The following is a 22,367-nucleotide window of genomic DNA, read 5'->3' as shown; positions in this document are numbered from 1 at the left end:
TTTCGACTAAAACACTCGTTACAAGAAAAATATTGATTTTATTCCAATTTAAGTATATTGATATGAAAGTGACTCATGCATACTATCGTTTTATATATAAATTTGTTGAATTAGTAAATTCAATGAATTTTAGTGAATTAAATAAATCTTAAAGTTTGTCATATAGAAGCACTAAATAGCACTGGAACGTGAAAATTTGATTATCATCTTTTCACTCTGCTTCTCAAATTTTGAAGGGAGTTAAACTACATATTGGATTCCAGAAATTATCTTAATTTACCAGTGCTCTATTAATGTAGTGCATACAGTGCATAAAGTGAGTGAAGTGTATAAAGTGTATAATACATACGTGGAATTTGAATTGAGGTTTTAATCTACAATATATAAATAAAGATGTCTGATTCAGTTGTTGTTGTGAATGTAAGCTCCCCAGTAGCTACTGCTGCTACTATTGCTGAAAAGAAAGTTGTTGCCAAAAAGGTTAAGGCAGCTAAACCCAAAAAGCCGTCGGTTGCCCCTACCCATCCACCAACACAACAAATGGTCGACGCATCAATTAAGAATTTAAAGGAACGTGGCGGTTCATCACTCTTGGCGATTAAGAAATATATTAGTGCGACATACAAATGTGATGCCCAAAAATTGGCACCATTCATTAAACGTTATTTGAAATCGGCTGTTACAAGTGGAAAACTAATTCAAACCAAAGGAAAAGGTGCGTCCGGTTCATTCAAACTATCAGTTGCAGCCAGTAAATCAAGCGAGGGAAAATTGAAATCAAAAGCCGTAAAATCAGCAGAGAAGAAGGCTAAAAAGAAGGCAGCAGATAGTGGTGCATCAAAGAAAAAATCATTGAGTAAAGTCAAAAAGGCGGCAAGTGGTGAGAAAAAGGTAAAAAAATCTGTTGCCAGTAAGAAAACAGCTGAAAAGAAGAAAACTGAAAAGGCTACGGCGAAAGATGCAAAAAAGGGTGGTGCATTAAAAGTGAAACCAACTAAAGCCAAATCTGCAACTGCTAAGCCAAAAGCAGCTAAAGCAAAAGCAACTGCTGCTAAATCCAAGAAGTCTGCATCGAATAAAAAGCCAGCCGCAAAAAAACCTACAGCAGCAGGTAAAAAGTAAATAATTTACGGTGTTTGTAAGTGAGTTATAAACGGAACCTTCATGGTAAATTAATAATAAGCCCTTTTCAGGGCTACAAAATCTCTTAACAAAAAGATCAAAAGTGAATTTATTCCCTACAGTGTGTAGAAAACATTAAAAAAATAAAAACCAAGTAGTTCAACAAAATCATATTTAATTAATAGACTAATGAAACCATATGAATATATTCTTCAATATTAAGGAATTTTTAAATTAATTTCAATGTGCCAATATGCAGAGATATTAATCAACAGTTTTTTATCCTCTTTGTTAATTTATATTTTATGGCCCTGAAAAGGGCCTTGTTTTGTTAATATATTTATATACCATTAGTTCAGTTGGAAAAATTATTTGGAACTGGTATATTTGGTAACAGCTTTGGTACCTTCACTGACGGCATGTTTGGCCAATTCACCGGGCAAAAGTAAACGTACAGCAGTTTGAATTTCGCGACTGGTGATGGTTGAACGTTTGTTATAGTGAGCTAAACGCGACGCTTCCGCAGCAATGCGCTCAAAGATGTCATTCACAAAACTATTCATAATGCTCATGGCCTTGGATGAAATACCGGTATCAGGATGTACTTGTTTCAACACTTTATAGATGTAGATGGCATAACTTTCCTTCCTCTTACGCTTCTTTTTCTTATCATTTTTAGTAATATTCTTTTGAGCCTTACCGGCTTTCTTTGCTGCTTTTCCACTAGTTTTTGGCGGCATTTTAATTTCTTCACAACGTTGATGATATTTTATTTTCACTCGCACTATTTGTCACTTATTATACATACCATGTGTCTGGTGCAAGCTTAAGTGTACATTTGCCGACCAACTCTTCGGTGAGACAATACGAAGTAGTAGTATACGCACGATGCTCAACAGCACAGTACAGGGGTTGGTGCTCAGCATAGCGAAAAAGTATATAAGCAGCGCACATTTTGTGTATCAGTGAATAGTGTGCTTATACATTGAGTATAATACAGTAGAGTGCTTTGTCGTGTAGTGAAGTGAACAATCTATAGCAGTTAAAATGTCAGGCCGTGGTAAAGGTGGTAAAGTTAAGGGAAAGGCAAAGTCCCGTTCAAATCGTGCTGGTCTTCAATTTCCAGTTGGTCGTATTCATCGTTTGTTGCGCAAAGGCAATTATGCTGAGCGTGTTGGTGCCGGTGCTCCAGTTTATCTAGCTGCAGTTATGGAATATTTAGCAGCTGAAGTTCTTGAATTGGCTGGTAATGCTGCTCGTGATAACAAAAAGACAAGAATCATCCCACGTCATTTACAATTGGCCATCCGCAACGATGAAGAATTGAATAAATTGTTGTCTGGTGTAACTATTGCTCAAGGTGGTGTTTTGCCTAATATTCAAGCTGTACTTTTGCCAAAGAAGACCGAAAAGAAAGCATAAAGTGAAAAATATAGGCGAATTATAATTATAAATACCGACGCAAACAAACCGTCCTTTTCAGGACGACAAAATACATTTACAAAGAGATTTAAATAATTTTCCTAATAAATGTGTTATTTTTTCATACACTTAGACGCATGTATATTTGCGCCAAAACTGCGGCATATAAACTGGTTATGTATACATATTCATTCATACATGTGTATACATGCCTACAGGCTGTACTAAAAAACGCTCGTGTATAAATGATGTGGAGTAGACAAAGAAATGTATATGTATGTTTGTATGTGTGTACTACGTACATTAACGAAAACACAAAAATATCTACACATATATGTATACGCATAAATATTCCAATAACATTGTTGATCTTTTTCGTTTAACAAATTGTGGTCCTGAAAAGGACCATTTTTTAAAATAGTTTTCTTATTCATTTAATATTCTTAATAAAGAACGTGGCATCCCATTATGTGTATTATATTTTTATACATATTACCGAATTGCGCCAAAATTGCTGCTTTGCTGCTTATTAACTGGTTATGTGCGCATATACATACATAAACGTGTATACATGCATGCCGACTATACTTAAAAGCACACGAGTATAAACGATGTGGAGTAGATAAAGAACTGTACATGTACTACATACATTTACGAAAACACAAAAATATCTACACATATAGGTATGTATGTATATGCATAAATATTTCAATAAAATTTTTGATCTTTTTCGTTTAACAAATTGTGGTCCTGAAAAGGACCGTTTTTTCACAAGTTTTCCTATTGATTTAAGCACGTTCACCACGAATACGTCTGGCCAATTGAATATCTTTTGGCATAATTGTAACACGCTTAGCATGGATGGCACACAAATTGGTATCTTCAAAAAGACCAACCAAGTATGCTTCACTTGCTTCTTGTAGAGCCATAACAGCAGAACTTTGGAAACGTAGATCTGTTTTGAAATCTTGCGCTATTTCACGAACCAAGCGCTGGAATGGCAATTTGCGTATCAATAATTCGGTACTCTTTTGATAGCGACGAATTTCACGCAACGCCACTGTACCTGGACGATAACGATGTGGCTTTTTAACTCCACCAGTTGCTGGTGCACTTTTGCGTGCTGCTTTTGTCGCCAATTGTTTACGTGGTGCTTTTCCACCAGTCGATTTTCGGGCTGTTTGCTTTGTACGAGCCATTTTTCACTACTCACTTTTTTTTATTATTTGTCACAATGATTTGAACACTATAGAACACTGTACACTGTACACTGTACCTATAACAAATTGTATGACGTTCACAACCTAAGTAGCAATTCCAACTAATATGTTTCACAAGTCCATGTATTATGAGGTATGTGTGTTGAAGCGAGATAGATGTATGGCGTACCTTTTGTCTTGTGTATAGCAGTTGTGAGATTTTGGTATAAATAGATGTGCTCTCGCTACTGTTATTTCATTGGTGGTGAAGTGTTACAGTGTTAAAGTGTTAAATTCTTACTTGTGCAAATAGTAAATACTAAAAAATGACTGGTCGCGGCAAAGGTGGTAAAGGTTTGGGAAAAGGTGGCGCCAAACGTCATCGCAAAGTTTTACGTGATAACATCCAAGGTATCACTAAACCAGCTATTCGACGTTTAGCTCGTCGTGGTGGTGTAAAACGTATATCTGGTTTGATATATGAAGAAACTCGTGGTGTTTTAAAAGTATTTTTGGAGAATGTTATCCGTGATGCAGTTACCTATACTGAACATGCCAAAAGGAAAACAGTTACAGCTATGGATGTTGTGTACGCTTTAAAGAGACAAGGCCGTACTTTATACGGTTTCGGCGGTTAAATAATTTCTTGGGTACATATTTGAAAAACATAAACGGTCCTTTTCAGGACCACAATATTCTTTTAACAAAGATTCAAAATTTTGTACAATTAAAATTTTAAACAAACGCACAATTCTGATGTGATTCTATATTTGATGTGCACGAGTACATATGTACATACATACTCATTATACAATTAACACGTTCGCGGACGTGAATGCTATAGCAGTCATTTTTATAGTGATGCAAAATGACGTGAATGCTACAGCATTCAAATTTTAAAGCCAAGTTTTTTTCATTTAATTTCATGTAACTTTAAGTTTTTGTAATTAATATACATTTTAAAGTAATGACCACTTGATTCATTAAGTACTTTCATATACTTTCATCATTAAAATACGATGTTCTGACTACACTTATAATATATGTGTAATCAGATTTAGGATATTGCAACTAGTTTCAAAAATAATTGCCTGTCTATTTTTGCAGCTTCCAGAAATTTTTAGTGTCCGCGATCGTGTTAAATAGATTATGACTGTATTTTAACACCCAGGCCTCTAACCTGATATATTTAATTTTTAAATAATTTTTTTTCGCTACATACATAAATACAACTTTTTAAAAATATATATGTAGTTAAAATTATATTTTTATATTTATATTTATTTCTTTAACGTTGGAATACAATCATACTCTTACTACCTTTGCCTTTTGCCTTCGCCAAGCATACAAGTAGTATACTTGTATGTAAACACGTATGTACATATGGGAATTTTGTACCTTGCTTTGACATATATTGCAAATTTTTAAAGAAAAAGTTACATTTTTTTATTAATAACAATAATATTTAATTAATTAAATAAAAAATTTTGTATGCAGACATATGTATATATATAATATATATATATTGATTGATCAGTGAATATTTGAATTAATATCAAAAAATTAAGTATTATATTAAAATAAAATTTACATAATTCACATTAGTCAAATTTAATTATTTCATTACCATCATTCATTTCAACCAAAATTAAAGTTTTCAATATTCATCAAAATACTGGATTATTTCATGCATCCAACTAACGCCACTGAGAATTGCTCTGGTGATACCATTGAGATATTTAATTTTATTTTTTCAAAGATATTATTTTAAGTAATATATAAAATAAGCTGTTTAGATGATTGATAATTTGATATATTTTATATTTTCAATAGTTATAATTGATTTATATTAAGGAGTTTTAAGAAAATCGACTAAAACTAGCGAAAATTTAATATTTTGAGTACAAAGTTTCGACTAAAACACTCGTTACAAGAAAAATATTGATTTTATTCCAATTTAAGTATATTGATATGAAAGTGACTCATGCATACTATCGTTTTATATATAAATTTGTTGAATTAGTAAATTCAATGAATTTTAGTGAATTAAATAAATCTTAAAGTTTGTCATATAGAAGCACTAAATAGCACTGGAACGTGAAAATTTGATTATCATCTTTTCACTCTGCTTCTCAAATTTTGAAGGGAGTTAAACTACATATTGGATTCCAGAAATTATCTTAATTTACCAGTGCTCTATTAATGTAGTGCATACAGTGCATAAAGTGAGTGAAGTGTATAAAGTGTATAATACATACGTGGAATTTGAATTGAGGTTTTAATCTACAATATATAAATAAAGATGTCTGATTCAGTTGTTGTTGTGAATGTAAGCTCCCCAGTAGCTACTGCTGCTACTATTGCTGAAAAGAAAGTTGTTGCCAAAAAGGTTAAGGCAGCTAAACCCAAAAAGCCGTCGGTTGCCCCTACCCATCCACCAACACAACAAATGGTCGACGCATCAATTAAGAATTTAAAGGAACGTGGCGGTTCATCACTCTTGGCGATTAAGAAATATATTAGTGCGACATACAAATGTGATGCCCAAAAATTGGCACCATTCATTAAACGTTATTTGAAATCGGCTGTTACAAGTGGAAAACTAATTCAAACCAAAGGAAAAGGTGCGTCCGGTTCATTCAAACTATCAGTTGCAGCCAGTAAATCAAGCGAGGGAAAATTGAAATCAAAAGCCGTAAAATCAGCAGAGAAGGTTAAGGCTAAAAAGAAGGCAGCAGATAGTGGTGCATCAAAGAAAAAATCATTGAGTAAAGTCAAAAAGGCGGCAAGTGGTGAGAAAAAGGTAAAAAAAGCTGTTGCCAGTAAGAAAACAGCTGAAAAGAAGAAAACTGAAAAGGCTACGGCGAAAGATGCAAAAAAGGGTGGTGCATTAAAAGTGAAACCAACTAAAGCCAAATCTGCAACTGCTAAGCCAAAAGCAGCTAAAGCAAAAGCAACTGCTGCTAAATCCAAGAAGTCTGCATCGAATAAAAAGCCAGCCGCAAAAAAACCTACAGCAGCAGGTAAAAAGTAAATAATTTACGGTGTTTGTAAGTGAGTTATAAACGGAACCTTCATGGTAAATTAATAATAAGCCCTTTTCAGGGCTACAAAATCTCTTAACAAAAAGATCAAAAGTGAATTTATTCCCTACAGTGTGTAGAAAACATTAAAAAAATAAAAACCAAGTAGTTCAACAAAATCATATTTAATTAATAGACTAATGAAACCATATGAATATATTCTTCAATATTAAGGAATTTTTAAATTAATTTCAATGTGCCAATATGCAGAGATATTAATCAACAGTTTTTTATCCTCTTTGTTAATTTATATTTTATGGCCCTGAAAAGGGCCTTGTTTTGTTAATATATTTATATACCATTAGTTCAGTTGGAAAAATTATTTGGAACTGGTATATTTGGTAACAGCTTTGGTACCTTCACTGACGGCATGTTTGGCCAATTCACCGGGCAAAAGTAAACGTACAGCAGTTTGAATTTCGCGACTGGTGATGGTTGAACGTTTGTTATAGTGAGCTAAACGCGACGCTTCCGCAGCAATGCGCTCAAAGATGTCATTCACAAAACTATTCATAATGCTCATGGCCTTGGATGAAATACCGGTATCAGGATGTACTTGTTTCAACACTTTATAAATGTAGATGGCATAACTTTCCTTCCTCTTACGCTTCTTTTTCTTATCATTTTTAGTAATATTCTTTTGAGCCTTACCGGCTTTCTTTGCTGCTTTTCCACTAGTTTTTGGTGGCATTTTAATTTCACAACTTTGATGATTTTATGATTTTATTTTCACTCGCACTGTCACTTATTATACCTACCATTTGTCGTGTGCATGCTTAAGTGTATATTTGCCGACCAACTCTTCGGCGAGATAATACGAAGTAGTAGTATACGCACGATGCTCAACAGCACAGTACAGGGGTTGGTGCTCAGCATAGCGAAAAAGTATATAAGCAGCGCACATTTTGTGTATCAGTGATTAGTGTGCTTATACATTGAGTATAATACATTACAGTGCTTTTTAGTGTAGTGAAGTGAACAATCTATAGCAGTGAAAATGTCAGGCCGTGGTAAAGGTGGTAAAGTTAAGGGAAAGGCAAAGTCCCGTTCAAATCGTGCTGGTCTTCAATTTCCAGTTGGTCGTATTCATCGTTTGTTGCGCAAAGGCAATTATGCTGAGCGTGTTGGTGCCGGTGCTCCAGTTTATCTAGCTGCAGTTATGGAATATTTAGCAGCTGAAGTTCTTGAATTGGCTGGTAATGCTGCTCGTGATAACAAAAAGACAAGAATCATCCCACGTCATTTACAATTGGCCATCCGCAACGATGAAGAATTGAATAAATTGTTGTCTGGTGTAACTATTGCTCAAGGTGGTGTTTTGCCTAATATTCAAGCTGTACTTTTGCCAAAGAAGACCGAAAAGAAAGCATAAAGTGAAAAATATAGGCGAATTATAATTATAAATACCGACGCAAACAAACCGTCCTTTTCAGGACGACAAAATACATTTACAAAGAGATTTAAATAATTTTCCTAATAAATGTGTTATTTTTTCATACACTTAGACGCATGTATATTTGCGCCAAAACTGCGGCATATAAACTGGTTATGTATACATATTCATTCATACATGTGTATACATGCCTACAGGCTGTACTAAAAAACGCTCGTGTATAAATGATGTGGAGTAGACAAAGAAATGTATATGTATGTTTGTATGTGTGTACTACGTACATTAACGAAAACACAAAAATATCTACACATATATGTATACGCATAAATATTCCAATAACATTGTTGATCTTTTTCGTTTAACAAATTGTGGTCCTGAAAAGGACCATTTTTTAAAATAGTTTTCTTATTCATTTAATATTCTTAATAAAGAACGTGGCATCCCATTATGTGTATTATATTTTTATACATATTACCGAATTGCGCCAAAATTGCTGCTTTGCTGCTTATTAACTGGTTATGTGCGCATATACATACATAAACGTGTATACATGCATGCCGACTATACTTAAAAGCACACGAGTATAAACGATGTGGAGTAGATAAAGAACTGTACATGTACTACATACATTTACGAAAACACAAAAATATCTACACATATAGGTATGTATGTATATGCATAAATATTTCAATAAAATTTTTGATCTTTTTCGTTTAACAAATTGTGGTCCTGAAAAGGACCGTTTTTTCACAAGTTTTCCTATTGATTTAAGCACGTTCACCACGAATACGTCTGGCCAATTGAATATCTTTTGGCATAATTGTAACACGCTTAGCATGGATGGCACACAAATTGGTATCTTCAAAAAGACCAACCAAGTATGCTTCACTTGCTTCTTGTAGAGCCATAACAGCAGAACTTTGGAAACGTAGATCTGTTTTGAAATCTTGCGCTATTTCACGAACCAAGCGCTGGAATGGCAATTTGCGTATCAATAATTCGGTACTCTTTTGATAGCGACGAATTTCACGCAACGCCACTGTACCTGGACGATAACGATGTGGCTTTTTAACTCCACCAGTTGCTGGTGCACTTTTGCGTGCTGCTTTTGTCGCCAATTGTTTACGTGGTGCTTTTCCACCAGTCGATTTTCGGGCTGTTTGCTTTGTACGAGCCATTTTTCACTACTCACTTTTTTTTATTATTTGTCACACTGATTTGAACACTATAGAACACTGTACACTGTACACTGTACCTATAACAAATTGTATGACGTTCACAACCTAAGTAGCAATTCCAACTAATATGTTTCACAAGTCCATGTATTATGAGGTATGTGTGTTGAAGCGAGATAGATGTATGGCGTACCTTTTGTCTTGTGTATAGCAGTTGTGAGATTTTGGTATAAATAGATGTGCTCTCGCTACTGTTATTTCATTGGTGGTGAAGTGTTACAGTGTTAAAGTGTTAAATTCTTACTTGTGCAAATAGTAAATACTAAAAAATGACTGGTCGCGGCAAAGGTGGTAAAGGTTTGGGAAAAGGTGGCGCCAAACGTCATCGCAAAGTTTTACGTGATAACATCCAAGGTATCACTAAACCAGCTATTCGACGTTTAGCTCGTCGTGGTGGTGTAAAACGTATATCTGGTTTGATATATGAAGAAACTCGTGGTGTTTTAAAAGTATTTTTGGAGAATGTTATCCGTGATGCAGTTACCTATACTGAACATGCCAAAAGGAAAACAGTTACAGCTATGGATGTTGTGTACGCTTTAAAGAGACAAGGCCGTACTTTATACGGTTTCGGCGGTTAAATAATTTCTTGGGTATATATTTGAAAAACATAAACGGTCCTTTTCAGGACCACAATATTCTTTTAACAAAGATTCAAAATTTTGTACAATTAAAATTTTAAACAAACGCACAATTCTGATGTGATTCTATATTTGATGTGCACGAGTACATATGTACATACATACTCATTATACAATTAACACGTTCGCGGACGTGAATGCTATAGCAGTCATTTTTATAGTGATGCAAAATGACGTGAATGCTACAGCATTCAAATTTTAAAGCCAAGTTTTTTTCATTTAATTTCATGTAACTTTAAGTTTTTGTAATTAATATACATTTTAAAGTAATGACCACTTGATTCATTAAGTACTTTCATATAACAGTTAAAATACGATGTTCTGACTACACTTATAATATATGTGTAATCAGATTTAGGATATTGCAACTAGTTTCAAAAATAATTGCCTGTCTATTTTTGCAGCTTCCAGAAATTTTTAGTGTCCGCGATCGTGTTAAATAGATTATGACTGTATTTTAACACCCAGGCCTCTAACCTGATATATTTAATTTTTAAATAATTTTTTTTCGCTACATACATAAATACAACTTTTTAAAAATATATATGTAGTTAAAATTATATTTTTATATTTATATTTATTTCTTTAACGTTGGAATACAATCATACTCTTACTACCTTTGCCTTTTGCCTTCGCCAAGCATACAAGTAGTATACTTGTATGTAAACACGTATGTACATATGGGAATTTTGTACCTTGCTTTGACATATATTGCAAATTTTTAAAGAAAAAGTTACATTTTTTTATTAATAACAATAATATTTAATTAATTAAATAAAAAATTTTGTATGCAGACATATGTATATATATAATATATATATATTGATTGATCAGTGAATATTTGAATTAATATCAAAAAATTAAGTATTATATTAAAATAAAATTTACATAATTCACATTAGTCAAATTTAATTATTTCATTACCATCATTCATTTCAACCAAAATTAAAGTTTTCAATATTCATCAAAATACTGGATTATTTCATGCATCCAACTAACGCCACTGAGAATTGCTCTGGTGATACCATTGAGATATTTAATTTTATTTTTTCAAACATATTATTTTAAGTAATATATAAAATAACCTGTTTAGATGATTGATAATTTGATATATTTTATATTTTCAATAGTTATAATTGATTTATATTAAGGAGTTTTAAGAAAATCGACTAAAACTAGCGAAAATTTAATATTTTGAGTACAAAGTTTCGACTAAAACACTCGTTACAAGAAAAATATTGATTTTATTCCAATTTAAGTATATTGATATGAAAGTGACTCATGCATACTATCGTTTTATATATAAATTTGTTGAATTAGTAAATTCAATGAATTTTAGTGAATTAAATAAATCTTAAAGTTTGTCATATAGAAGCACTAAATAGCACTGGAACGTGAAAATTTGATTATCATCTTTTCACTCTGCTTCTCAAATTTTGAAGGGAGTTAAACTACATATTGGATTCCAGAAATTATCTTAATTTACCAGTGCTCTATTAATGTAGTGCATACAGTGCATAAAGTGAGTGAAGTGTATAAAGTGTATAATACATACGTGGAATTTGAATTGAGGTTTTAATCTACAATATATAAATAAAGATGTCTGATTCAGTTGTTGTTGTGAATGTAAGCTCCCCAGTAGCTACTGCTGCTACTATTGCTGAAAAGAAAGTTGTTGCCAAAAAGGTTAAGGCAGCTAAACCCAAAAAGCCGTCGGTTGCCCCTACCCATCCACCAACACAACAAATGGTCGACGCATCAATTAAGAATTTAAAGGAACGTGGCGGTTCATCACTCTTGGCGATTAAGAAATATATTAGTGCGACATACAAATGTGATGCCCAAAAATTGGCACCATTCATTAAACGTTATTTGAAATCGGCTGTTACAAGTGGAAAACTAATTCAAACCAAAGGAAAAGGTGCGTCCGGTTCATTCAAACTATCAGTTGCAGCCAGTAAATCAAGCGAGGGAAAATTGAAATCAAAAGCCGTAAAATCAGCAGAGAAGAAGGCTAAAAAGAAGGCAGCAGATAGTGGTGCATCAAAGAAAAAATCATTGAGTAAAGTCAAAAAGGCGGCAAGTGGTGAGAAAAAGGTAAAAAAATCTGTTGCCAGTAAGAAAACAGCTGAAAAGAAGAAAACTGAAAAGGCTACGGCGAAAGATGCAAAAAAGGGTGGTGCATTAAAAGTGAAACCAACTAAAGCCAAATCTGCAACTGCTAAGCCAAAAGCAGCTAAAGCAAAAGCAACTGCTGCTAAATCCAAGAAGTCTGCATCGAATAAAAAGCCAGCCGCAAAAAAACCTACAGCAGCAGGTAAAAAGTAAATAATTTACGGTGTTTGTAAGTGAGTTATAAACGGAACCTTCATGGTAAATTAATAATAAGCCCTTTTCAGGGCTACAAAATCTCTTAACAAAAAGATCAAAAGTGAATTTATTCCCTACAGTGTGTAGAAAACATTAAAAAAATAAAAACCAAGTAGTTCAACAAAATCATATTTAATTAATAGACTAATGAAACCATATGAATATATTCTTCAATATTAAGGAATTTTTAAATTAATTTCAATGTGCCAATATGCAGAGATATTAATCAACAGTTTTTTATCCTCTTTGTTAATTTATATTTTATGGCCCTGAAAAGGGCCTTGTTTTGTTAATATATTTATATACCATTAGTTCAGTTGGAAAAATTATTTGGAACTGGTATATTTGGTAACAGCTTTGGTACCTTCACTGACGGCATGTTTGGCCAATTCACCGGGCAAAAGTAAACGTACAGCAGTTTGAATTTCGCGACTGGTGATGGTTGAACGTTTGTTATAGTGAGCTAAACGCGACGCTTCCGCAGCAATGCGCTCAAAGATGTCATTCACAAAACTATTCATAATGCTCATGGCCTTGGATGAAATACCGGTATCAGGATGTACTTGTTTCAACACTTTATAGATGTAGATGGCATAACTTTCCTTCCTCTTACGCTTCTTTTTCTTATCATTTTTAGTAATATTCTTTTGAGCCTTACCGGCTTTCTTTGCTGCTTTTCCACTAGTTTTTGGCGGCATTTTAATTTCTTCACAACGTTGATGATATTTTATTTTCACTCGCACTATTTGTCACTTATTATACATACCATGTGTCTGGTGCAAGCTTAAGTGTACATTTGCCGACCAACTCTTCGGTGAGACAATACGAAGTAGTAGTATACGCACGATGCTCAACAGCACAGTACAGGGGTTGGTGCTCAGCATAGCGAAAAAGTATATAAGCAGCGCACATTTTGTGTATCAGTGAATAGTGTGCTTATACATTGAGTATAATACAGTAGAGTGCTTTGTCGTGTAGTGAAGTGAACAATCTATAGCAGTTAAAATGTCAGGCCGTGGTAAAGGTGGTAAAGTTAAGGGAAAGGCAAAGTCCCGTTCAAATCGTGCTGGTCTTCAATTTCCAGTTGGTCGTATTCATCGTTTGTTGCGCAAAGGCAATTATGCTGAGCGTGTTGGTGCCGGTGCTCCAGTTTATCTAGCTGCAGTTATGGAATATTTAGCAGCTGAAGTTCTTGAATTGGCTGGTAATGCTGCTCGTGATAACAAAAAGACAAGAATCATCCCACGTCATTTACAATTGGCCATCCGCAACGATGAAGAATTGAATAAATTGTTGTCTGGTGTAACTATTGCTCAAGGTGGTGTTTTGCCTAATATTCAAGCTGTACTTTTGCCAAAGAAGACCGAAAAGAAAGCATAAAGTGAAAAATATAGGCGAATTATAATTATAAATACCGACGCAAACAAACCGTCCTTTTCAGGACGACAAAATACATTTACAAAGAGATTTAAATAATTTTCCTAATAAATGTGTTATTTTTTCATACACTTAGACGCATGTATATTTGCGCCAAAACTGCGGCATATAAACTGGTTATGTATACATATTCATTCATACATGTGTATACATGCCTACAGGCTGTACTAAAAAACGCTCGTGTATAAATGATGTGGAGTAGACAAAGAAATGTATATGTATGTTTGTATGTGTGTACTACGTACATTAACGAAAACACAAAAATATCTACACATATATGTATACGCATAAATATTCCAATAACATTGTTGATCTTTTTCGTTTAACAAATTGTGGTCCTGAAAAGGACCATTTTTTAAAATAGTTTTCTTATTCATTTAATATTCTTAATAAAGAACGTGGCATCCCATTATGTGTATTATATTTTTATACATATTACCGAATTGCGCCAAAATTGCTGCTTTGCTGCTTATTAACTGGTTATGTGCGCATATACATACATAAACGTGTATACATGCATGCCGACTATACTTAAAAGCACACGAGTATAAACGATGTGGAGTAGATAAAGAACTGTACATGTACTACATACATTTACGAAAACACAAAAATATCTACACATATAGGTATGTATGTATATGCATAAATATTTCAATAAAATTTTTGATCTTTTTCGTTTAACAAATTGTGGTCCTGAAAAGGACCGTTTTTTCACAAGTTTTCCTATTGATTTAAGCACGTTCACCACGAATACGTCTGGCCAATTGAATATCTTTTGGCATAATTGTAACACGCTTAGCATGGATGGCACACAAATTGGTATCTTCAAAAAGACCAACCAAGTATGCTTCACTTGCTTCTTGTAGAGCCATAACAGCAGAACTTTGGAAACGTAGATCTGTTTTGAAATCTTGCGCTATTTCACGAACCAAGCGCTGGAATGGCAATTTGCGTATCAATAATTCGGTACTCTTTTGATAGCGACGAATTTCACGCAACGCCACTGTACCTGGACGATAACGATGTGGCTTTTTAACTCCACCAGTTGCTGGTGCACTTTTGCGTGCTGCTTTTGTCGCCAATTGTTTACGTGGTGCTTTTCCACCAGTCGATTTTCGGGCTGTTTGCTTTGTACGAGCCATTTTTCACTACTCACTTTTTTTTATTATTTGTCACAATGATTTGAACACTATAGAACACTGTACACTGTACACTGTACCTATAACAAATTGTATGACGTTCACAACCTAAGTAGCAATTCCAACTAATATGTTTCACAAGTCCATGTATTATGAGGTATGTGTGTTGAAGCGAGATAGATGTATGGCGTACCTTTTGTCTTGTGTATAGCAGTTGTGAGATTTTGGTATAAATAGATGTGCTCTCGCTACTGTTATTTCATTGGTGGTGAAGTGTTACAGTGTTAAAGTGTTAAATTCTTACTTGTGCAAATAGTAAATACTAAAAAATGACTGGTCGCGGCAAAGGTGGTAAAGGTTTGGGAAAAGGTGGCGCCAAACGTCATCGCAAAGTTTTACGTGATAACATCCAAGGTATCACTAAACCAGCTATTCGACGTTTAGCTCGTCGTGGTGGTGTAAAACGTATATCTGGTTTGATATATGAAGAAACTCGTGGTGTTTTAAAAGTATTTTTGGAGAATGTTATCCGTGATGCAGTTACCTATACTGAACATGCCAAAAGGAAAACAGTTACAGCTATGGATGTTGTGTACGCTTTAAAGAGACAAGGCCGTACTTTATACGGTTTCGGCGGTTAAATAATTTCTTGGGTACATATTTGAAAAACATAAACGGTCCTTTTCAGGACCACAATATTCTTTTAACAAAGATTCAAAATTTTGTACAATTAAAATTTTAAACAAACGCACAATTCTGATGTGATTCTATATTTGATGTGCACGAGTACATATGTACATACATACTCATTATACAATTAACACGTTCGCGGACGTGAATGCTATAGCAGTCATTTTTATAGTGATGCAAAATGACGTGAATGCTACAGCATTCAAATTTTAAAGCCAAGTTTTTTTCATTTAATTTCATGTAACTTTAAGTTTTTGTAATTAATATACATTTTAAAGTAATGACCACTTGATTCATTAAGTACTTTCATATACTTTCATCATTAAAATACGATGTTCTGACTACACTTATAATATATGTGTAATCAGATTTAGGATATTGCAACTAGTTTCAAAAATAATTGCCTGTCTATTTTTGCAGCTTCCAGAAATTTTTAGTGTCCGCGATCGTGTTAAATAGATTATGACTGTATTTTAACACCCAGGCCTCTAACCTGATATATTTAATTTTTAAATAATTTTTTTTCGCTACATACATAAATACAACTTTTTAAAAATATATATGTAGTTAAAATTATATTTTTATATTTATATTTATTTCTTTAACGTTGGAATACAATCATACTCTTACTACCTTTGCCTTTTGCCTTCGCCAAGCATACAAGTAGTATACTTGTATGTAAACACGTATGTACATATGGGAATTTTGTACCTTGCTTTGACATATATTGCAAATTTTTAAAGAAAAAGTTACATTTTTTTATTAATAACAATAATATTTAATTAATTAAATAAAAAATTTTGTATGCAGACATATGTATATATATAATATATATATATTGATTGATCAGTGAATATTTGAATTAATATCAAAAAATTAAGTATTATATTAAAATAAAATTTACATAATTCACATTAGTCAAATTTAATTATTTCATTACCATCATTCATTTCAACCAAAATTAAAGTTTTCAATATTCATCAAAATACTGGATTATTTCATGCATCCAACTAACGCCACTGAGAATTGCTCTGGTGATACCATTGAGATATTTAATTTTATTTTTTCAAACATATTATTTTAAGTAATATATAAAATAACCTGTTTAGATGATTGATAATTTGATATATTTTATATTTTCAATAGTTATAATTGATTTATATTAAGGAGTTTTAAGAAAATCGACTAAAACTAGCGAAAATTTAATATTTTGAGTACAAAGTTTCGACTAAAACACTCGTTACAAGAAAAATATTGATTTTATTCCAATTTAAGTATATTGATATGAAAGTGACTCATGCATACTATCGTTTTATATATAAATTTGTTGAATTAGTAAATTCAATGAATTTTAGTGAATTAAATAAATCTTAAAGTTTGTCATATAGAAGCACTAAATAGCACTGGAACGTGAAAATTTGATTATCATCTTTTCACTCTGCTTCTCAAATTTTGAAGGGAGTTAAACTACATATTGGATTCCAGAAATTATCTTAATTTACCAGTGCTCTATTAATGTAGTGCATACAGTGCATAAAGTGAGTGAAGTGTATAAAGTGTATAATACATACGTGGAATTTGAATTGAGGTTTTAATCTACAATATATAAATAAAGATGTCTGATTCAGTTGTTGTTGTGAATGTAAGCTCCCCAGTAGCTACTGCTGCTACTATTGCTGAAAAGAAAGTTGTTGCCAAAAAGGTTAAGGCAGCTAAACCCAAAAAGCCGTCGGTTGCCCCTACCCATCCACCAACACAACAAATGGTCGACGCATCAATTAAGAATTTAAAGGAACGTGGCGGTTCATCACTCTTGGCGATTAAGAAATATATTAGTGCGACATACAAATGTGATGCCCAAAAATTGGCACCATTCATTAAACGTTATTTGAAATCGGCTGTTACAAGTGGAAAACTAATTCAAACCAAAGGAAAAGGTGCGTCCGGTTCATTCAAACTATCAGTTGCAGCCAGTAAATCAAGCGAGGGAAAATTGAAATCAAAAGCCGTAAAATCAGCAGAGAAGAAGGCTAAAAAGAAGGCAGCAGATAGTGGTGCATCAAAGAAAAAATCATTGAGTAAAGTCAAAAAGGCGGCAAGTGGTGAGAAAAAGGTAAAAAAAGCTGTTGCCAGTAAGAAAACAGCTGAAAAGAAGAAAACTGAAAAGGCTACGGCGAAAGATGCAAAAAAGGGTGGTGCATTAAAAGTGAAACCAACTAAAGCCAAATCTGCAACTGCTAAGCCAAAAGCAGCTAAAGCAAAAGCAACTGCTGCTAAATCCAAGAAGTCTGCATCGAATAAAAAGCCAGCCGCAAAAAAACCTACAGCAGCAGGTAAAAAGTAAATAATTTACGGTGTTTGTAAGTGAGTTATAAACGGAACCTTCATGGTAAATTAATAATAAGCCCTTTTCAGGGCTACAAAATCTCTTAACAAAAAGATCAAAAGTGAATTTATTCCCTACAGTGTGTAGAAAACATTAAAAAAATAAAAACCAAGTAGTTCAACAAAATCATATTTAATTAATAGACTAATGAAACCATATGAATATATTCTTCAATATTAAGGAATTTTTAAATTAATTTCAATGTGCCAATATGCAGAGATATTAATCAACAGTTTTTTATCCTCTTTGTTAATTTATATTTTATGGCCCTGAAAAGGGCCTTGTTTTGTTAATATATTTATATACCATTAGTTCAGTTGGAAAAATTATTTGGAACTGGTATATTTGGTAACAGCTTTGGTACCTTCACTGACGGCATGTTTGGCCAATTCACCGGGCAAAAGTAAACGTACAGCAGTTTGAATTTCGCGACTGGTGATGGTTGAACGTTTGTTATAGTGAGCTAAACGCGACGCTTCCGCAGCAATGCGCTCAAAGATGTCATTCACAAAACTATTCATAATGCTCATGGCCTTGGATGAAATACCGGTATCAGGATGTACTTGTTTCAACACTTTATAGATGTAGATGGCATAACTTTCCTTCCTCTTACGCTTCTTTTTCTTATCATTTTTAGTAATATTCTTTTGAGCCTTACCGGCTTTCTTTGCTGCTTTTCCACTAGTTTTTGGCGGCATTTTAATTTCTTCACAACGTTGATGATATTTTATTTTCACTCGCACTATTTGTCACTTATTATACATACCATGTGTCTGGTGCAAGCTTAAGTGTACATTTGCCGACCAACTCTTCGGTGAGACAATACGAAGTAGTAGTATACGCACGATGCTCAACAGCACAGTACAGGGGTTGGTGCTCAGCATAGCGAAAAAGTATATAAGCAGCGCACATTTTGTGTATCAGTGAATAGTGTGCTTATACATTGAGTATAATACAGTAGAGTGCTTTGTCGTGTAGTGAAGTGAACAATCTATAGCAGTTAAAATGTCAGGCCGTGGTAAAGGTGGTAAAGTTAAGGGAAAGGCAAAGTCCCGTTCAAATCGTGCTGGTCTTCAATTTCCAGTTGGTCGTATTCATCGTTTGTTGCGCAAAGGCAATTATGCTGAGCGTGTTGGTGCCGGTGCTCCAGTTTATCTAGCTGCAGTTATGGAATATTTAGCAGCTGAAGTTCTTGAATTGGCTGGTAATGCTGCTCGTGATAACAAAAAGACAAGAATCATCCCACGTCATTTACAATTGGCCATCCGCAACGATGAAGAATTGAATAAATTGTTGTCTGGTGTAACTATTGCTCAAGGTGGTGTTTTGCCTAATATTCAAGCTGTACTTTTGCCAAAGAAGACCGAAAAGAAAGCATAAAGTGAAAAATATAGGCGAATTATAATTATAAATACCGACGCAAACAAACCGTCCTTTTCAGGACGACAAAATACATTTACAAAGAGATTTAAATAATTTTCCTAATAAATGTGTTATTTTTTCATACACTTAGACGCATGTATATTTGCGCCAAAACTGCGGCATATAAACTGGTTATGTATACATATTCATTCATACATGTGTATACATGCCTACAGGCTGTACTAAAAAACGCTCGTGTATAAATGATGTGGAGTAGACAAAGAAATGTATATGTATGTTTGTATGTGTGTACTACGTACATTAACGAAAACACAAAAATATCTACACATATATGTATACGCATAAATATTCCAATAACATTGTTGATCTTTTTCGTTTAACAAATTGTGGTCCTGAAAAGGACCATTTTTTAAAATAGTTTTCTTATTCATTTAATATTCTTAATAAAGAACGTGGCATCCCATTATGTGTATTATATTTTTATACATATTACCGAATTGCGCCAAAATTGCTGCTTTGCTGCTTATTAACTGGTTATGTGCGCATATACATACATAAACGTGTATACATGCATGCCGACTATACTTAAAAGCACACGAGTATAAACGATGTGGAGTAGATAAAGAACTGTACATGTACTACATACATTTACGAAAACACAAAAATATCTACACATATAGGTATGTATGTATATGCATAAATATTTCAATAAAATTTTTGATCTTTTTCGTTTAACAAATTGTGGTCCTGAAAAGGACCGTTTTTTCACAAGTTTTCCTATTGATTTAAGCACGTTCACCACGAATACGTCTGGCCAATTGAATATCTTTTGGCATAATTGTAACACGCTTAGCATGGATGGCACACAAATTGGTATCTTCAAAAAGACCAACCAAGTATGCTTCACTTGCTTCTTGTAGAGCCATAACAGCAGAACTTTGGAAACGTAGATCTGTTTTGAAATCTTGCGCTATTTCACGAACCAAGCGCTGGAATGGCAATTTGCGTATCAATAATTCGGTACTCTTTTGATAGCGACGAATTTCACGCAACGCCACTGTACCTGGACGATAACGATGTGGCTTTTTAACTCCACCAGTTGCTGGTGCACTTTTGCGTGCTGCTTTTGTCGCCAATTGTTTACGTGGTGCTTTTCCACCAGTCGATTTTCGGGCTGTTTGCTTTGTACGAGCCATTTTTCACTACTCACTTTTTTTTATTATTTGTCACAATGATTTGAACACTATAGAACACTGTACACTGTACACTGTACCTATAACAAATTGTATGACGTTCACAACCTAAGTAGCAATTCCAACTAATATGTTTCACAAGTCCATGTATTATGAGGTATGTGTGTTGAAGCGAGATAGATGTATGGCGTACCTTTTGTCTTGTGTATAGCAGTTGTGAGATTTTGGTATAAATAGATGTGCTCTCGCTACTGTTATTTCATTGGTGGTGAAGTGTTACAGTGTTAAAGTGTTAAATTCTTACTTGTGCAAATAGTAAATACTAAAAAATGACTGGTCGCGGCAAAGGTGGTAAAGGTTTGGGAAAAGGTGGCGCCAAACGTCATCGCAAAGTTTTACGTGATAACATCCAAGGTATCACTAAACCAGCTATTCGACGTTTAGCTCGTCGTGGTGGTGTAAAACGTATATCTGGTTTGATATATGAAGAAACTCGTGGTGTTTTAAAAGTATTTTTGGAGAATGTTATCCGTGATGCAGTTACCTATACTGAACATGCCAAAAGGAAAACAGTTACAGCTATGGATGTTGTGTACGCTTTAAAGAGACAAGGCCGTACTTTATACGGTTTCGGCGGTTAAATAATTTCTTGGGTACATATTTGAAAAACATAAACGGTCCTTTTCAGGACCACAATATTCTTTTAACAAAGATTCAAAATTTTGTACAATTAAAATTTTAAACAAACGCACAATTCTGATGTGATTCTATATTTGATGTGCACGAGTACATATGTACATACATACTCATTATACAATTAACACGTTCGCGGACGTGAATGCTATAGCAGTCATTTTTATAGTGATGCAAAATGACGTGAATGCTACAGCATTCAAATTTTAAAGCCAAGTTTTTTTCATTTAATTTCATGTAACTTTAAGTTTTTGTAATTAATATACATTTTAAAGTAATGACCACTTGATTCATTAAGTACTTTCATATACTTTCATCATTAAAATACGATGTTCTGACTACACTTATAATATATGTGTAATCAGATTTAGGATATTGCAACTAGTTTCAAAAATAATTGCCTGTCTATTTTTGCAGCTTCCAGAAATTTTTAGTGTCCGCGATCGTGTTAAATAGATTATGACTGTATTTTAACACCCAGGCCTCTAACCTGATATATTTAATTTTTAAATAATTTTTTTTCGCTACATACATAAATACAACTTTTTAAAAATATATATGTAGTTAAAATTATATTTTTATATTTATATTTATTTCTTTAACGTTGGAATACAATCATACTCTTACTACCTTTGCCTTTTGCCTTCGCCAAGCATACAAGTAGTATACTTGTATGTAAACACGTATGTACATATGGGAATTTTGTACCTTGCTTTGACATATATTGCAAATTTTTAAAGAAAAAGTTACATTTTTTTATTAATAACAATAATATTTAATTAATTAAATAAAAAATTTTGTATGCAGACATATGTATATATATAATATATATATATTGATTGATCAGTGAATATTTGAATTAATATCAAAAAATTAAGTATTATATTAAAATAAAATTTACATAATTCACATTAGTCAAATTTAATTATTTCATTACCATCATTCATTTCAACCAAAATTAAAGTTTTCAATATTCATCAA

At 33.3% G+C, this 22,367-nt stretch overlaps 8 protein-coding genes across 8 annotated transcripts; 4 read left to right on the top strand and 4 right to left on the bottom strand.

Annotated features, from left to right (window-relative positions):
• Positions 1-1,490: 1,490 nt before the first annotated feature.
• On the bottom strand, positions 1,491-1,862 carry LOC129248279 (histone H2B). Its single transcript, XM_054887765.1, has one exon. It carries the CDS (start codon positions 1,860-1,862, stop codon positions 1,491-1,493), a length of 372 nt encoding a protein of 123 aa, XP_054743740.1.
• A 255-nt stretch (positions 1,863-2,117) lies between these two features.
• On the top strand, positions 2,118-2,577 carry LOC129247407 (histone H2A). Its single transcript, XM_054886527.1, has one exon. The coding sequence runs from the start codon at positions 2,170-2,172 to the stop codon at positions 2,542-2,544; it is 375 nt and encodes a 124-aa protein (XP_054742502.1). The 5' UTR covers positions 2,118-2,169; the 3' UTR covers positions 2,545-2,577.
• Positions 2,578-7,145: 4,568 nt separating this feature from the next.
• Positions 7,146-7,517, bottom strand: LOC129248309 (histone H2B). The gene has a single exon (XM_054887807.1). The coding sequence runs from the start codon at positions 7,515-7,517 to the stop codon at positions 7,146-7,148; it is 372 nt and encodes a 123-aa protein (XP_054743782.1).
• Positions 7,518-7,786: 269 nt separating this feature from the next.
• Positions 7,787-8,231, top strand: LOC129247415 (histone H2A). The gene has a single exon (XM_054886533.1). The coding sequence runs from the start codon at positions 7,824-7,826 to the stop codon at positions 8,196-8,198; it is 375 nt and encodes a 124-aa protein (XP_054742508.1). The 5' UTR covers positions 7,787-7,823; the 3' UTR covers positions 8,199-8,231.
• A 4,560-nt stretch (positions 8,232-12,791) lies between these two features.
• LOC129248278 (histone H2B) lies at positions 12,792-13,163 on the bottom strand. Its single transcript, XM_054887764.1, has one exon. The coding sequence runs from the start codon at positions 13,161-13,163 to the stop codon at positions 12,792-12,794; it is 372 nt and encodes a 123-aa protein (XP_054743739.1).
• Positions 13,164-13,422: 259 nt separating this feature from the next.
• Positions 13,423-13,878, top strand: LOC129247422 (histone H2A). The gene has a single exon (XM_054886549.1). The coding sequence runs from the start codon at positions 13,471-13,473 to the stop codon at positions 13,843-13,845; it is 375 nt and encodes a 124-aa protein (XP_054742524.1). The 5' UTR covers positions 13,423-13,470; the 3' UTR covers positions 13,846-13,878.
• Positions 13,879-18,443: 4,565 nt separating this feature from the next.
• LOC129248283 (histone H2B) lies at positions 18,444-18,815 on the bottom strand. The gene has a single exon (XM_054887770.1). It carries the CDS (start codon positions 18,813-18,815, stop codon positions 18,444-18,446), a length of 372 nt encoding a protein of 123 aa, XP_054743745.1.
• A 255-nt stretch (positions 18,816-19,070) lies between these two features.
• Positions 19,071-19,530, top strand: LOC129247406 (histone H2A). Its single transcript, XM_054886526.1, has one exon. The coding sequence runs from the start codon at positions 19,123-19,125 to the stop codon at positions 19,495-19,497; it is 375 nt and encodes a 124-aa protein (XP_054742501.1). The 5' UTR covers positions 19,071-19,122; the 3' UTR covers positions 19,498-19,530.
• The last annotated feature ends 2,837 nt before the right edge of the window (positions 19,531-22,367 follow it).

Source organism: Anastrepha obliqua, chromosome 5, assembly GCF_027943255.1.
Source record: "Anastrepha obliqua isolate idAnaObli1 chromosome 5, idAnaObli1_1.0, whole genome shotgun sequence".
Classification (NCBI taxonomy): Eukaryota; Metazoa; Arthropoda; class Insecta; order Diptera; family Tephritidae; genus Anastrepha; species Anastrepha obliqua.
The sequence above is the reverse complement of the archived record's forward strand: the minus strand, read 5'-3'. Positions and strand labels throughout refer to the sequence as shown.